This window comes from Hemiscyllium ocellatum, chromosome 3 (assembly GCF_020745735.1).
Source record: "Hemiscyllium ocellatum isolate sHemOce1 chromosome 3, sHemOce1.pat.X.cur, whole genome shotgun sequence".
In the NCBI taxonomy this organism is placed as follows: Eukaryota; Metazoa; Chordata; class Chondrichthyes; order Orectolobiformes; family Hemiscylliidae; genus Hemiscyllium; species Hemiscyllium ocellatum.
Window position 1 is genome coordinate 145,494,646 of NC_083403.1, and position 17,891 is coordinate 145,512,536.

Below are 17,891 nucleotides of genomic sequence, written 5' to 3' on the forward strand. Positions count from 1 at the left end.
CTATTGGTGACTGTTCTCGGTCACAAGCTCTGAAATTGCCTTTCTAAGCCTGAAGTCAATAAAGCTTGTTCCTTTGAACTTTGATCGTGTGTCCTAATATCTCCTTGTGATGACATTTTGTTTATTAGTGGACCTGTAATGCTGCTGGAAATATTTAAAGTTTTTGAATAAATGTATGTTTTATGGATGTTTGTGTAGTCTATGGACTCAAAATTTCACACAACTTCCTACAAAATCTGCTTTGGACTGACAACACTAAATTATCTCAGCATTTCTTGGTTCCAAACATTTTTGTTTTTAAAATTTAAAGTTTATTAAGGTATATGTTATTTTGTAGCCTCAACCAGGAACATGTATTCATACTTATCTTTGTGCCCTATTTAATCGATGCTTCAATGAACAGGTCACATTATTGAAGCCGTTAATGCCAGAGTAAGTTTAGCCATACTCACAATGAACAATCCTAAGGACACATTGTGAAAGAACCCACTGCATATGCATCGTTTTACTTAAAGTTCTAGTCACGTCTGTTTGGGTAAGGTTTCTTAGCAGGCTGTGTGAAGTGCAAAGATTTTTCAAAAGCACCACGAGTGCATAAAGGATGACTTAACGGAGAAGGTCTCAAAAGAACTGTTCCTGTAATAAACCATGTTGAAAAAAAACAAGTTCATTGCCATTTCCACATATCTGATTGGCCAATGAACTTTCAAAGTTGTAAAACCTAAAAGAACAGCATTTTGTTAGACATGATTGTTGATAGAGCCAACAGTGAAAATTATATCTTTCAGTGACGTGTACACAAAGCTTTGAACCAGCTATATAATTTATCAGTGTCAGAATTTGGAATACTCTCAGCATGGATCTGCAAAACTCTCCCACATCTTACAATGTGAAACCTATTTGTTTGTCTCTTTCTAAATCACAGTTTTGAATGCATTGCTTGAATACAAAGATGCTGTCCAATGGCAAGAAAAAGACCTATAGGTCATTTTCAAAGCCACATCCAAATAGTATATTCTTCTGAAATGTCCTCATTCTTATGAGTTATTCTGTATAATTTATGTTGTGCTGGAAATAAGAAAATAAATTTGAGCTGATCAACATCTGACCTCATGTTTGGGAAAATGTTACTTACAGATTTCTTAACATAATTCCGAAGTATTCACAGAATGATTTTTTAAAATCCTTCATATCTTCTGTGTGTACATGCTTCATTCTAGTACCTCATGAACATAGGAACAGAGGATCAGTGAATTTATCTTAGTAAGATACTGCTCTCAAAGTGAGTTGTGGAGTCAATGTTAGGATTGTAGCTCCAAATCATGCTCTGTGAACACACCTTCACACTGTGATTATGAAATTGGTGACTGTAACCTAACTAACTGTCTGTCTCCTGTACACATTAAAGCCCACTAACCTGGGAGCTGACTTTAGTAATTCCTTAGAACTTAACTGTCTCCTTTTTCCTGCCAGATTCTGCCATCGCATTCTATTGCATCCATTTTTACTTTGGAGCTGTTTCCCTCATATTTTGTCTTTATAGTTATTAAAATGAACTAAGTTACGACATACGATTGGAAGAGGTTTTGGAGGTGAAATATTAATGGGACAAAACTGCAAAGGGTTAAAATATCTGAGATGCATGCTCTTTATTTTAATTTTAGTTTCCAATGCATTGCTCCTTTTCTCCAGCTCATCATTATGCGCAGAGTTTTTGGCATTTTCAATTTGGGTTCCCAACCCTTCAGGAAATCCCAGGAGTTCCTGGGAACTTTGTTTAAACAGATTACTGCTTTAGCAGCCCCAAAGTAAAAACTTGAACAGAAAACAATCATAGCGGTTTAGGACTTGAGCATTTCTGGAAAAGGTCACATTTTGGTTGATATTTTTCGTTTTGTACTCCTCAGGACAATTAGAAAGAGAGTTGACATTTCAGGCAAGATCCGAGTCCTGAAGAAGGGTCTCATCTGAAATGCTGACTATCTTGCTCCTTGGATGCTGCCTGACCTGCTGTGCTTTTTCCAATGCCAAGCTTTATCAGTTCTGACTTCTCCAGCATCTGCAGACCCCAACATCTGTCTCCTCATCAGGACAATTTACAAGCAAAATTCTAAAGTAAAAGGAAAGTAATTTTTATGGTATTAACACCTGTGTATAATTTACCGTATCACTTTGTTTCTTATAAATTTTCCTGATGCAAGACAAACAGCTTCACAATTTCCTTTGAACAAAATTAAAATACTGGTAAATGGAAAAAGGCTGTAAGTTACATTATAACTCCAAGAATATACCCGACCAGAGTCAGTAATTCTATAAGGTGGTGAAAGTAAAATCTTTCAATATTTTTAAAGCAGAGGTGGATAGATGTATTGTTCAGCAAGGGAGCAAAATGTTATCTCTGACCGGCTTGAAAGGATATTGGAGAGGGAGGGGGAGGATCCAGTTGTTGTGGTCAATTTTGGGATTAACAACACAGGCAAAGGTAGGAAGGAGGATTATCAAGCACTAAGAACGAAATTAAGGAATAGGTGCGAAAGGGTTATAATCTCCAGATTACTACCAGATCCTTATGCAAATTGGCTTAGGGATAAGGAAGTTAGAGAAGAAACATGGAGCTAAGGGAGCGGTGTGGGAAAGAGGAGTTCCATTTCATGGGGTATTGGCATCAGTTTTGGAACAGGAAGGATCTGTACCAACGGGACAGTGTCCACCTGAACCGATCTGGAACCAATGTTCTAGTGAAAAGGATAAATAGGATGGTGACTAAGATTTTGAATGAGTCAGTCGGGGGAAGGAAAGGGGAAAATGACAGGAAGTAAATTAAAAAGGTAAGCAGCAGGTTAGCATGTGGTTTCTTTTATTCATTCACAGGATGAGTGCGTCGCTGGCTAGCCTAGCATTTATTGCCCATCCCTAATTGCCCAGGGGACAGTTGAGAGTCAACCACATTGCTGTGGGTCTGGAGTCACATTTAAGCCAGACCAGGTAAGGATGACAGTTTCCTTCCATAAAGGACATTGGTGAATCAAATGGGCTTTTTATAACAATGGATTCATCGTCTTCATTCGACTCTTAATTCCAGATTTTTTATAGTATTCAAATTCCACCATCTACCATGGAGGGATTCAATCCTGGGTGCCCAGAACGTTATCTGGGTCTAGATTAACAGTCCAGTGATAATACCACTAGGTCATTGCCTCCCTTCAGGAGTATACAGGAGGGTTTAACTATAAGGCAGACTATGAAAGAAATAAAAAGCAAGGATGACTCAGGAGATATTATTAGAGACACTGAAAATCATGAGGGTATGAAAACTAGCATAAGAGCTCATAGCATTCAGGTAACAAGATTGATGAGTTAATGGCACAAATCATCGTGACTGAATATGATTTAGTAGCCATTATGAAGACATGGTTACAGGATAGTCACAATTGGGAGTTAAATATCCAGGGGTATCAGACAATTTGGAAGGACAGACAGGAAGGTAAAGGGGGGTGGTGTAGCTCTGATATTCAAGACAACATCAGGGTGGTGCTGTACCAAAAGAGATGGCGGGCAAAATAGCAAGTGTACTTGTGATAATTTTCCAAAATTCACTGGATTCTGGGACGGTTCCAGCAGATTGGAAAACAGTAAATATGACACCACTGTTTAAAAAGGGAGGTAGACAAAAGATGAGGTATTATAGACCAGCTAGCTTAACTTCCGTAGTGGGGAAGATGCTTGAGTCTACTATCAAGGAATAAATAGCAAGATATTTCGATAGAAATTGTCCCCTTGAGCAGTCGCAGCATGGGTTCAAGAAGGGCAGGTCATGTTTAACTAATCTTTTGGAATTCCATGAAGACATTATGAGCAAGGTGGTTAACGAGGAACCAGTAGATGCGTGTACCTAGATTTCCAAAAGGCTTTCGACAAGGTGCCGCACAAGAGGCAGCTGCATAAGATAAAGATGCATGGCATTACGAGTGAAGTATTAGCATGGATAGAGGATCGGTTGACTAACAAGAAGCAAAGAATGGGGATAAATGAGTGTTATTCTGGTTGGTAATCAGTAACTCAGGGACCACAATTATTCACAACTTATATAGATGATTTGGAGTTGGACCATGTGTAATGTGTCAAAGTTTGCAGATGACACTAAGATGAGTGATAATGCAGAGGATTGTGAGATTTTTCAGAATAACATAGGCAATTTAAATGAGTGGACGAAGGTCTGGCAGACGGAGTACAATGTTAATAAATGTGAAACCATCCATTTTGGTAGGTCTGACAGTAAAAAGGATTATTACTTGAATGGTATAAAGTTGCAGCATGCTGCTGTGCAGAGGGACCTGGGTGACCTTGTGCATGAATCACAGAAGGTTAGTCTGCAGGTACAACAGGTAAGTAGGAAGGCAAATGAAAATTTGTCTTGCATTGCTAAATGGATTGAGTTTAAAAGCAGGGAGGTAATGTTACAGCTGTACAAGGTGCTGGGTTGGCCACACCTGGAGTACTGTGTGCAGTTCTGGTATCCTTACTTGAGAAAGGAGGTACTGGCAATAGAGGAGGTCCTGAGAAGATTCACTAGGTTTATTCCATAGTTGGGAGGGGAGGGTTGGTTTATGAGGAGAGACCTAGTAGAGTGGGATTATATTTATTAGAATTTAGAAGAATGAGGAGGGATCTTGCAGAAACATATAAAATAATGAGTGGAATAGACCAGGTAGAAGGAGAGAAGATGTTTCCACAGGTGGGAGAAACTAGGACAAGAGGGCATAGCCTCAAAATTAGGGGGAGCAGATTTAGGGCTGAATTGAAAAGGAACATCTTTGCCTAGAGGGTTGTGAATCTATGGAATTCCTCATTCAGTGAAGTAGTTGACACTACTTCAGTAGATGTTTTTAAAGCTAAGATAGATAATTTTTTGAACAATGAAGGAATTAAGGGTTACGGCGAGTGGGCTGAGCCCACGAAAAGATCAGCCATGATTTTATTGAATGGCGGAGCAGGGTTGAAGGGCCAGATGGCCTTCTCCTGCTCCTAGTTCTTGTATTCTAATGTTCAATGTGGCAGCCAGCCGTAAGAGATATTGAGACTAGGAAAAGGTCGGTTTCAAGGAGTATCTTAATGAAGGGAAGAAGGACAGAGAGGTTTGTGGAGGAAATTGCAACATTTATGATCCAGACAGCTGAAAGTCCTTGACTTTGCCTTGTATATTTGGTAATTCATAAAAATCCTGACATTCCCAACTTAGCATCATCATCAGAGCATAATTATTAAAATTGTAGATGTAAGAATTTTATCACCCCTTCTCAAAATAACTGGAGAAATACAGTAAATGTGACTTTGCAAATAATTTTATCTGTATGAAAATATCATGCCTCTTATTAGCCTAATAGTGTGGTATATCATGTCAGTGATGCTACCTGGTAGTGGAGGAGTAATATAGATTCTTATAGAATACAGAGGAAGACATGACTATCTCAACCTCAATATGTTGTAGGGTGTTCACCACAGGAAGCCTTAAGAGATGACTTTACTTAAGTTAAATAGATAAACTTTCTACAGATTTAACCCTCTGAAAAATAGATCCTGGAATATTTGGGCTATTTTTGAGCTTTAATGCCCCACAGCTCCAAAGTGAAGAATATAGGCAGGTTGCCTACTCCCAGATCTTTACCAGCAGTGTTGAAGCTAAGAATTTAGAGAGGTCTTTTCTTTTCTCTCCCTCACTTGTGAAGATGCTGAATATTGCTTGAAATATTGTAGAACCAAAAGCACTTAATCCACCATTTTAAGATGTGGAACTAGACAGTTTTGGCTATGATTTGGCTCTAGACCTAAAGAAACAGAAATTGACTGGGGATGGGATGAGATTTAAACCATTGCAAAACCATATTACTAAGTTATCAGCAACCCAACATGCAACAAATGCTATTTAATAATTTTTAAACTACAAATGACATACATTGGCATTGTAATATTTAAACTTATATTCTGTTTTTATTTAGAAGAAGTCAGTCAATCTTTCATGAACACTTAAGAATATACGAGGTAAAAACAATGACTGCAGATGCTGGAAACCAGATTCTGGATTAGTAGTGCTGGAAGACCACAGCAGTTCAGGCAGCATCCAACGAGCAGCGAAATCGACGTTTCGGGCAAAAGCCCTTCATCAGGAATAAAGGCAGTGAGCCTGAAGCGTGGAGAGATAAGCTAGAGGAGGGTGGGGGTGGGGAGAAAGTAGCATAGAGTACAATGGGTGAGTGGGGGAGGGGATGAAGGTGATAGGTCAGGGAGGAGGGTGGAGTGGATAGGTGGAAAAGGAGATAAGCAGGTCGGACAAGTCCGGACAAGTCATGGGGACAGCTGGAAGTTTGCAGCTAGGGTGAGGTGGGGGAAGAAGAAATGAGGAAACTGTTGAAGTCCACATTGATGCCCTGGGGTTGAATTGTTCCGAGGCGGAAGATGAGGCATTCTTCCTCCAGGCATTGGGTGGTGAGGGAGCAGTGGTGAAGGAGGCCCAGGACCTCCATGTCCTCAGCAGAGTGGGAGGGGGAGTTGAAATGTTGGGCCACAGGTCGGTGTGGTTGATCGGTGCGGGTGTCCTGGAGTTGTTCCCTAAAGCGCTCTGCTAGGAGGCGCCCAGTCTTCCCAATGTACAGGAGACCGCATCAGGAGCAACGGATACAATAAATGATATTAGTGGATGTGCAGGTAAAACTTTGATGGATGTGGAAGGCTCCTTTAGATGCTTCCTTGGATAGAGGTGAGGGAGGAGGTGTGTGGGCACAGGTTTTACAGTTCCTGCGGTGGCAGAGGAAAGTGCCAGGATGGGAGGGTGGGTTGTAGGGGGTCGTGGACCTGACCAGGTAGTCACGGAGGGAACGGTCTTTGTGGAAGGCAGAAAGGGGTGGGGAGGGAAATATATCCCTGGTGGTGAGGTCTGTTTGGAGGTGGCGGAAGTGTCGGCGGATGATTTGGTTTATGCGAAGGTTAGTAGTAGGGCACTTAAGAATATAGGTAAGTGCAGTTTCTGGATACAAATATATCTGGTTTTCCCAATCTCTCATCTGACTGGTGGAGGAAGACTTGATTTCTGAAATGAACTATTGAACAGTGGAAAATTTGGTGAATTTAAAATAGATTACATGGAGTGAAAACAGAAAATACAGGAAATTCTCTGTAGGTTGGGTAACATTGGTGGAAGAAGAAAGAATTAATGTTTCTTGTCAATGACCTTTTATTTCTATTTCATAGTCACCATCTGCAGTGTTTGTTTTGGTATTAGTTTGATGGAGTATATTTAAAGCTTCACACAAAGTGCTAAAGGAAAGAAGGTGAATATTTATCTAGAAATATTGACCTTCATAAATGATTGGCAGACAGAGATGCAGGACAACATTGTTTAAGGAATACAAGGTTTAAGCATTTTGGTCATGTGCAACATTTAGACCTGCCAGTTAACTGTTGTGAGTGCAGAAGCTGTTCCTGTGGGAAGTACTTAACTTGCAGCTGTCTTTTACTATAAGGTAGGACCATCTCTGCCCACTGACAAATTGCTTTCTGTATCCGGCATGTTAAATAATTTATGCCACTTTCATTGTTTTTAATACCAGTAATAAGAAACGGAAATGTAATCCAGCCTCTCACCAAAAAACCATAAGTGGCTGTTATCTCCTTTTAGGCTTGACTGCATTTCCTAGTTGCACAAATTGTTCAAATATCTATTCACTCATTAGTAAAGGTATTAATATTTTAATATATGTACAAATAATTCCCAAGCATTGTAATGTTGATTCACTTTCTTACCTATTGTAGTCAGAAAGCAAACACAAGCAGCACAAATTGATGAGGATGCAATTTATTTTTCCAAGGGATTTAAAAATATCAATGTCCAGAATAGGATATTAGGTTATTATTTCCCAGATTATTGTTTCCTTATTTGAACTAGGTGAGTAGGTTTTACCTAGCATTCATGTTTTCATCAGTTGGTACAAACCTGAAATAAATGAAGGAACTTCTATCGATTGTTGTAGTCGGCTTCATAAGCAAAGGGTACAAAAATGTTGTTTTCCCAGTTTAGTCAAACCTGAGTGATGAGCAGGCACCTCCAATAAGTTGTATATTAAGTATATGTAATGCAATTCATGTCAAAAACAGGAATATGAGAGATATATTCAGCAATGCTAAGGATCACAGTGAGTAGAAGTATCTTATGAAAGTTGTTGTCTTGCTAATGGCAATCAGGTGCAGAGTCGTTGACGTGAACCCAACAAAATTTGAATCAAGTCTGCACCACTACTTTAGTTCATGCACTATTGATGCTAGGGCTGATTCCATTAAGATATGCACTGGAAATGCAGGTAACACTCATAATACATGCTGTGCATTAATATGCCTGCATGCAATTGATCAGTCGATACCTCAAAGTAGAAGACAAACTATAACATCCTGTCCCAAGGGCAAGTGATCAGAAGACAAGTGCACATGAATTGCAATTACCTTGTTAAACATGCCAAATTTTTTATCAATATTGATTTTTTATCAACATAACTTATTACTCTCATAACCTATGCTCAGTACCAGGAAAATGCTGCAAACCTACATTATTTGACTCACAACTGTTTAAAAAGTATTGGGACTTCAAATCTTAATTGAAAATATGAGAGTAGATTTCAACTTAAGAGTCCAAAGTAATATGAGCATTGTGTAATTTCAGAGGATATTAAAAATGAGTGAATATTGTGAAGGGTTAATTGATTTGCACTAATGTTTTTATCCCCAGGTGGCAAATGCAAATTTCCCTTATACCTTTTACTGAATTGAACTTAGTCTTACTCTCTGAAATTGTTTTGTTTCCCATTCAGGCAACTTTCCTTACCATAACTTTTCTAGTAGGCTCTGTATTTTCTTTCCCTTCCCCTTCCCCATTTTCTATTCATAGGTGTTTGTCCAGAAGTACTTAATGGAATGCAACCCATTCTGATAATGGGTATGCTGTTGCTGAAATTACTGTGTTTGTTGGCTCTGGATAAGCAAGAGGACATTCAAAGAAGGCAAAACAGAGAGTGAAGTGTACTTATCCCTTAGGCAGTCACGATAGCTCAATGATCAGCTGCTATGCAATGTATGGAAGCCATGGAGCACCAACAGGAAAGGGAAGAGAAATTAATCTCAGGCTCAGCAATAGCCAGTCAAGAAGCTCTGGGAAGACGTGAAGATGTTTCTCAAAGTTGCATTAAAAAGTGACTGTATTGCATTTGAAGCCAAAGGCATGTAATGGGCGGCACGGTGGCACAGTGGTTAGCACTGCTGCCTCACAGCGCCTGTAGACCCGGGTTCAATTCCCGACTCAGGCGACTGACTGTGTGGAGTTTGCACGTTCTCCCCGTGTCTGCGTGGGTTTCCTCCGGGTGCTCCGGTTTCCTCCCACAGTCACAAAGATGTGCGGGTCAGGTGAATTGGCCAAGCTAAATTGCCCGTAGTGTTAGGTAAGGGGTAGATGTAGGGGTATGGGTGGGTTGCGCTTCGGCGGGTCGGTGTGGACTTGTTGGGCCGAAGGGCCTGTTTCCACACTGTAAGTCTAATCTAATGATTGACTTCAATCAGCAGAATTAGGCCATTCAGCCCTTTGAGTCAGCTCCATCATTCAGTTATGACTGATTTGTCTCTCAAGGCAAAGTAAGGACTGCAGATGCTGGAAAAGCACCACACTCTTACTCTGATATGTTTCTCAATTCCATTCTTCTCCCTTTTCCCATGACTTTTTAATCCCCTTACTAATCAAGAATCTATCAATCTCTGTCTTAAAAGTACTCATTGATGTGGAAGTGAATTACACAGATTTGCCACCTTCTGGATAAGAAATTCCTCAGTCCTAAGCGTTCGTGCCTTCGCTCTGAGGCTGTGCCCTCGGGTCCTAGTCTCTCCTACAAGTGGAAAAACCAACTCCATGTTCATTCTATCCAGGCCTCTCAGTATTCTGAAGCTCCATGAGACCACCACTCATCTTTCTAAACTGTGTCAACCCCAGAGTCCTCGATTACTCCTCATATTGTTTTCAATTATAATTTTTATTTCACAGAAATGTTGGCCCTGATACAAGACTGGGAGAGAAATTCATGTCTGGCATTCAACTGCATTTATGGAGCTTTAACCCAAAGCAGTGCAGGTTTAGTTTTAGAAAGGGCTTCCCTGTGTGAGAGCCGGCCGAATTGACAGGCTTGGTTCTTGTTAGGAGGGAATTTCTGGAGAAGAGACAGCAGACCAAGAATAAGTGAGTTTGCACTGATTGTGAGTGGGGCAGAGTGGATACAGTCTGATTTGGACAAAGAGTGATTATTTCATGACAGAGTTGATTAACATGGCATTCTGAATAAAATATTGCAGTTGTTATTTTCATGTTTTTACTTGCATATAAATAATTACCATCCTTACAACAACTGGTCATTCATCAAGTAAGGTCTTCCTCCCTCAGCTGTAACGTGATCTATTTTATATAAACTGGGGTTTGGCACTGGTACTGCAACTGTCATTTTGAACTGTACTGGATTCCATAGAACATAGAACATTACAGCGGAGTACAGGCCCTTTGGCCCTCGATGTTGCACCACCCTGTGGACCCAATCTGAAGCCCATCGGACCTACACTATTCCATTCTCGTCCATATGCCTATCTAATGACCATTGAAATGCCCCTAAAGTTGACAAGTGTGCACCTGTTGAAGGCAGTACGTTCTATGTCCCTACTACTCTCTGAGTAAAGAAACTACCTCTGACATCTGTCCTATATCTATCACCCCTCAATTTAAAGCTAGCCATCACCATCCTAGGAAAAAGGCTCTCCCTGTCCACCCTATCTAACCCTCTGATTATCTTATATGTCTCTATTAAGTCATCTCTCAACTTTCTGCTCTCTGATGAAAACAGCCTCAAATCTCTCAGCCTTTCCTCATAAGACCTTCCCTCCATACCAGGCAATATCCTGGTAAATCTCCTCTGAACGCTTTCCAAACCTCCACATCTTCCTATAATACGGTGACCAGAACTGCACGCAATATTTCAAGTGCGGCCGCACCAGAGTCTATCCCAGCTGCAGCCATGACCTCGTGGCTCCGAAACTCGATCCTTCTACTAATAAAGTAAAAAATGAGGTCTGCAGATGCTGGAGATCACAGCTGCAAATGTGTTGCTGGTCAAAGCACAGCAGGCCAGGCAGCATCTCAGGAATAGAGAATTCGACGTTTCGAGCATAAGCCCTTCATCAGGATTTCCTGATGAAGGGCTTATGCTCGAAACGTCGAATTCTCTATTCCTGAGATGCTGCCTGGCCTGCTGTGCTTTGACCAGCAACACATTTGCACCTTCTACTAATAAAACCTAACACACCGTATACCTTCTTAACAGCCCTATCAAACTGGGTGGCAACTTTGAGGGATCTATGAATATGGATACCGAGATCTCTCTGCTCATCTATACTATCAAGAATCTTATCATTAGCCCAGTACTCTGTATTCCTGTTACTGCTTCCAAAGTGAATCACCTCACACTTTTCTGTATTAAACTCAATTTGCCACCTCTCAGCCCAGCTCTGCAGCTTATCTGTGTTCCTCTGTAACCTACAATATCACCTGCACTGTCCATAACTCCACCGACCTTAGTGTCATCTACAAATTTATTAATCCATCCTTTTACACCCTCATCCAGGTCGTTTATAAAAATGATAAACAGCTGTGGACCCAAAACAGATCCTTGCGGTACATCACTAGTAACTGAACTCCAGGATTAACATTTCCCATCAATCACAACCCTCTGTCTTCTTTCATCTAGCCAATTTCTGATCCAAACTACTAAATTGCCCTTAATCCCATGCCTCCACATTTTGTGCAGTAGCCTACTGTGAGGAACCTTATCAAACACCTTACTGAACATCCATATACACCACATTGACGGCTTTACCCTCATCCACCTGTTTAGTCTCCTTCTCAAATAACTCAGTAAGGTTTGTGAGGCACAACCTACCTTTATAAAACTGTGTTGACTATCCCTAATCAACTTATTCCTATCAAGATGATTATAAACATTTCTCCAACACTTTACCTACACCTGAAGTAAGGCTCACTGGTCTATGATTACCAGGATTGTCTCTACTCCCTTTCTTGAACAAGGGAACAACATTTGCTATCCTCCAGTCTTCTGGCACTATTCCTGTCGACAATGACAACATAAAGATCAAAGCCAAAGACTCAGCAATCTCCTCCTTGGCTTCCCAGAGAATCATAGGATAAATCCTATCCATCCCAGGGGATTTATCTATCTTCACACTTTCCAGAATTTTCAACACCACCTCTTGGTGAACTTCAATCCCATCTAGCCCAGTAACCTGTTTCTCAGTATTCTGCTCGACAACATTGTCTTTTTCCATTGCGAATACTGATGGAAGTTATTCATTTAGTGCTTTCCTTATCTCTTCTGACTCCACACACAACTTCCCACCACATTCCTTGATTGCCCCTAATCTTACTGTCATTATTCTTTTATCCCTTATATATCTATAAAAGCTTTAGAGTTTCCCTGATCCTATCCGCCAACAACTTCTCATGTCCCTTCCTCGCTCGTCAAAGCTCTCTTTTGGTCTTTCTTGGCTACATTGTAACTCTCAATCTCCCTAACTGAGCCTTCACATCTCACCCTAACACTTCGATGGAAGTGCCTAAAAGTTTGCAGCACAGAAAGAGGCCATTCAACCTAACCTAACCATGCCAATGCTGTGTTCCACTTATATCTGCTCACATTTTACTTGATCTCACTCTATCAAACATAGCCTTCTATTTCTTTCTCCCTCAGCTGGTTAATTAGGTGTCCTTTGAATCCATTCAAAAGTACACAATCTTCCTAACCTTTCCAGGAATTTATACCCAGCCAATAAATGCCTCATAATTTAGCGTCAGCTGTAAATAATTCTCATGTGATTCCGATTTGGGGTTCTGCAGCAGTGTAGTTTTTAGCACATTTATTTCAGAAGACCATATAGGTTGTTCAAGTTCTACTTGAGAATTGCAAATTAGGCACTGAAAAATGTTGACATGTTTTATCAATAACAGTAATTGACCATGATTACTGAGTTAATCAATGGCTTTGATTCATTTTACAGCATTGATCTGTGTGCCTATTTATTGCTAGTTAAGAATATTGCAAGTTTTATAATCTTGGCTGATTTGTATTTTCAAATGTAAGTTGATAACATACAGGGGTTAGCTCTGGAAGATCATTAAATACATTTTTTGACATGTCATGTTGAAGCTCTGCATTTTAAACCTCTCTTCAACACAAGTGCTTCCTTATCATTCAATATTGTGAATATTGCTAAGGTCATCATCTGAAATGGTAGAGTATGTTTGAGCAACTGAATGGCTTCCTCATCTTCTTAACAAACTAATGCTATTAATTTGACAGTTAGAATGTGTCAAGTCAGCTGAAAGGGTCTGATTGCCTTATGTGATGACTTCTGATTTCATTGTATAATTGAATTAGCAAAATAGTAGCATTCAAACACAGATCAATAGAAACTTGTTCTGCACTGTGTTTTAATCTTGATATATGCCATATTTCACTGTTTTCTTTTGTTAGGTGAAGGAGGAATGCCGTCTTCTAAATGCTCCCCCTATTCCTCCAAGGGGTGCTAAAAGTCTTCCTACTCCAAGCCCACCGGTTCCTCCTCGATTTGCAAAGACCCATCTCCAGCAAGCTCATTCACCGAGCCCTAGTCTGTCCTATTACTCATCTGGTCTTCATGAGATGTAAGTGAAATAGCTATAAATAATGAATGAAAACTTTGTAGTATTTTGTGGGTCATTGATTTTTCTTTATTTAAAAAAAAGTTTAATCCATCATCATTCAGGAAATGAATTCCCCCTTCCCTTTCTTATCATTAATAAAGCATTAATATATACATATGTTATCTTCCTAACCGTCCATATATTATTCAAAAATCTTTCACATGTCCTGTCCATGAACCTAATATCTTTTGGGCACCATTTTGGCTAATTAGTTTTGTCAATGTTTAAAACTGAAGGTACCAATGTAATTACTTTTTAATGGTATTTCTCCATATAATTATCAGTTTTCACTGTTTACCAATAAGCCACCAAGGAATTTCAAATGCTTTTTTGAGAAAAAGTCCACTTTTGCATAATTGAAATTTCTGAAGATAAATTTTAGATAAAATCCAGAAAAAATGCATATTTCACAATTAAATCATTAATTAGTTACATTTTTTCTGTGTCTTTTATTCCCTCCTTTCACATTGTTACTTCTACGCCTCAACATGCCTCCAAGTTTGAACTTTATCTGGACTACTTTTCCTGAAAATTTGGCAGAAGTGTTCTGAGCGAGCACAGCTTGCAGAATTCCCTAAAGTACATTAGTACATTTCAGCGTTGAAAAATGTAGCCTCTAAGATAGGAAAGAACTTAAGCAAGGAATTAGAAGGGCTAAAAGGGGTCATGAAAAGTAATTAGCAAATAGGATTAAAGAAAATCCAAAAGGTTTTTATGCATTTATAAAAAGCAAGAGGGTAGCCGGGAAATGATTAGTCCACTAAAGGACAAAGAAGAAGATTTGTGTGTGGAGCCAGAAAAGGTGGGCGAGGTTTTAAATGAGTACTTTGTATCAGTATTCACCAAAGAGAAGGAATTGGTGGAGGATGATCTCCGGGACGGGAGTGTCAAATTTCTAAGCCAAATTGCTGTTAAAAAGGAAGGGATGTTGTGCATCTTGAAAAGTATGAAGGTAGATAAGTCCCTGGCTCCTGATGGGATCTATCCCAAAATGTTGAGGAAGGCAAGAAAACCAATTGCTGTAGCATTGACAGACATCTTTGTATTCTCTTTGGCCACAAGTGAGGTCCCAGAGGACTGAGGAGTCCCATTGTTTAAGAATGGTAATAGGGATAATCCAGGGCATTACAGGCCTGTGAGTCTCATGTCAGTGATAGGGAAATTATTGGAAAAGATTCTCAGGGACAAGATCCATATGCATTTAAGAGCAAATGGACTGATTAGTGACAGACAGCATGGTTTTGTGTAGGGGAGGTCATACCTCACTAATTTGGTTGAGTTTTTTTGAGAAGGTGATGAAGATGATTGATGAGGAAAAAAACGATTGATGCTGTCTACATGGACTGCAGCAAAGGTCCCTCATAGCAGACTGGTACAAAAGATGAAGTCACATGGTTTCAGGAGTGAGCTGGCAAGATGGGTGGAGAACTGTCTTTGTCATAGTAGACCGAGGGAAGCCATGGAATGATGCTTTTCAGAATGGAGGGCTGTGACTAGCAATATTCCGCAGGGATCAGTGCTGGGACCTCTGCAGTTCATGATCCACACAAATAATTTGGACCATACCTTAACTAATTAGTAAGTTAGCGGGCAATACAAAGATTGGTGGAATTGTGGATATTGAGGAGGATTGTCAGAAGATACAGTAGGATATAGATCATTTGGAGGCATGATCAGAAAAATGGCAGATAGAGTTTAATCCAGACAAATGCGAGGTGATGCATTTTGGAAAGTCAAGTACAGGTGGAAATTATACAATGACTGGCAGAATCCTTAGGAGTGTTTATATGCAGAGGGATCTGGGTGTGCAAGTCCATAGATCACTGAAGGTGATAAGGTAGTAAAAAAGGCCTGTGGCATGCTTGCCTTCATTGGAAGGGGCATTAAGTACAAGGATAGACAAGTTATTGCTGCAGTTTTATAGAACTTTCGTTAGGTCACACTTGGAATATTGCCTGCAAAGCAGTTCTGGTCACCACACTACCATAAGGATATGGATTTTGGAGATGTTACAGAAAAGGTTTACCAGGCTGTTGCCTGGTGTGGGGAAATTTTACCTATGCAGAAAGATTGGATAGACTGGGTTTGTTTTCACTAGAGGTTGTGAGGTGACCTTATAGAAGTTTACAAGATTGTGAAAGGCATGGATAGGGTGGAAATGATGAAGCTTTTTCCCAGGGTGGAGAGGTCAATTACTACCGGACACAGGTTCAAGATACGAGGGGGGAAATTTAAAAGAGATGTGCGAGTCACACTTTTCACACAAAGCATGGTGAGGGCCTGGAAATCACTGCTAGAGAAGGTGGTGGAAGCAGACACAATAGCAAACTTCAATTAGCACCTGGATGAATACATAAATAGGAAGGGAATAGAAGGATATGGATCCTCTAAGTGAAGACAGTTTTAATATGGAAGGGCAAAATGTGTCAGTGCAGGCTTGGAGGGTTGTTCCTATGCTGTATTGTTTTTTGTTCTCTGTTTTTCTATTGTTAAGGAATGTTATTTAACTGGCTAGGCAAGCATTTATTACCCATCCCACATTGTCCCTGAGAACATGATGTGGTCCTTTAATGCATTGACTGAGTTGACATGTCATTTTTTTTTAAAATAAAACTTCAAGTTATCTCAAGAATGTGACTTAAAAGAAGTTCTTGGATTTACATATTAATGAACCAAAACCTTCAAACATTTCTAAAAGATGAAAGACTTGACAGCAATCTAGGTTTGTTCAATACAGAGGGACTTCAATTATCCGAATGTCTTGGGTAGGAAGTATTTTATTCGGATAATCAAATGCCAGATAACACAGTTTAGCCAAGCATCAGGCCCTTGCGATTTTGTTCGAAATTTGAATTATTGACGTTCAGATAATCAAGGTTTCTCTGTATATCATTTCAGTTACATGACACCGAAATTTTTACTATAAATTCTGTGACTTATGGAGGAGAATTCACCAGATGAAGGAGCAGTGCTCCCAAAGCTAGCGCTTTCAAGTAAACCTGTTGGACTCTAACCTGGTGTTGTGTGATTTTTAACTTTGTCGTGGAGAAGGTGATGGTGAACTGCTGCAGCCCTTTGGGTGTAGAAATAACTACAATGCTGAGAGGAAGGAAGTTCCAGGATTTTGACCCAGTGGACTGAAGGAACGGTGATATATTTCCAAGTTAGGATGGTGAATGATTTGGAGGGGAACTTACAGACAATGGTATTCCCATGTTCCTGGTGCCCTTGTTCTTCTTCATGTAGCAATTGGTGGATTAGAAGGAAACTGTGCAACTTTAATGCACAGGATTAAACTAATCTCTCCTGTGCTTCCCTTATAATTAGAAAATATAACTACTCTAATTAATGACAGAGCAAGGTTAACATTCAATTAGACCTGCACAGACTTAGGGTGACAAAGAGAGGTTTGGAATTTTACTTTCTGACCAAGCTGAAATTAGGAGCCTTCGAGGGCTATGGAAGGTATGGAATTGGGGAGTGGTGGCACAGTGTTCAGTGGCTTGAGATTTGCATATGCTTTGGAAGCCTGGCAATGTCAGAGTCTAAGGTTGACATGGGGAGGAGCAAATCCATCATTGCGTTCTGAAGGGCAGTTGGGGAAGGGCACTAAATCCCACGCGCAAATAAAAGAAAAACATCTTTTTGTGATGGGGAGGTCGGTGGGAGAATTGTATGCCATCTGGGGAAGTTGAGCGTATGGGCATATTTGTAGGGATTGCTGAGACAGGTTAACTGGGGTCAAAGCACTCACCTCCAAGTTCAGTTGTCAGTTAAAATGGTAACTGCAATGTTAGCATTTATTTTGAGAGGGCTAGAATACAAGAGTAAGACTGATTAGGCAATCACCTGATGAAGGAGCAGCATTCCGAAAATAGTGTGCTTCCAATTAAACCTGTTGGACTATAACCTGGTGTTGTGTGATTTTTAACATTGTACACCCCAGTCCAATACCAGCATCTCCAAATTAAGACTGGGAAGACTGCATTTGGAATATTGTGAGCAGTTTCGCCCCCTTGCTGGCCTTGAAGGGGACCCAGAGGAATTTCGCAAGAATGATCCTGGG

The 17,891-nt window shown here is 40.1% G+C and overlaps 1 protein-coding gene across 1 annotated transcript in view; it reads left to right on the top strand.

Moving 5' to 3' along the window:
- The window catches only part of gareml (GRB2 associated, regulator of MAPK1-like), a 286,660-nt gene that overhangs the window by 224,251 nt on the left and 44,518 nt on the right, over positions 1 to 17,891 (top strand). Inside the window, exon 5 of the mRNA XM_060822069.1 lies at positions 13,617 to 13,786. Coding sequence (XP_060678052.1) covers positions 13,617 to 13,786 — 170 coding nt within the window. The remainder of the gene's footprint in view (positions 1 to 13,616; positions 13,787 to 17,891) is intronic.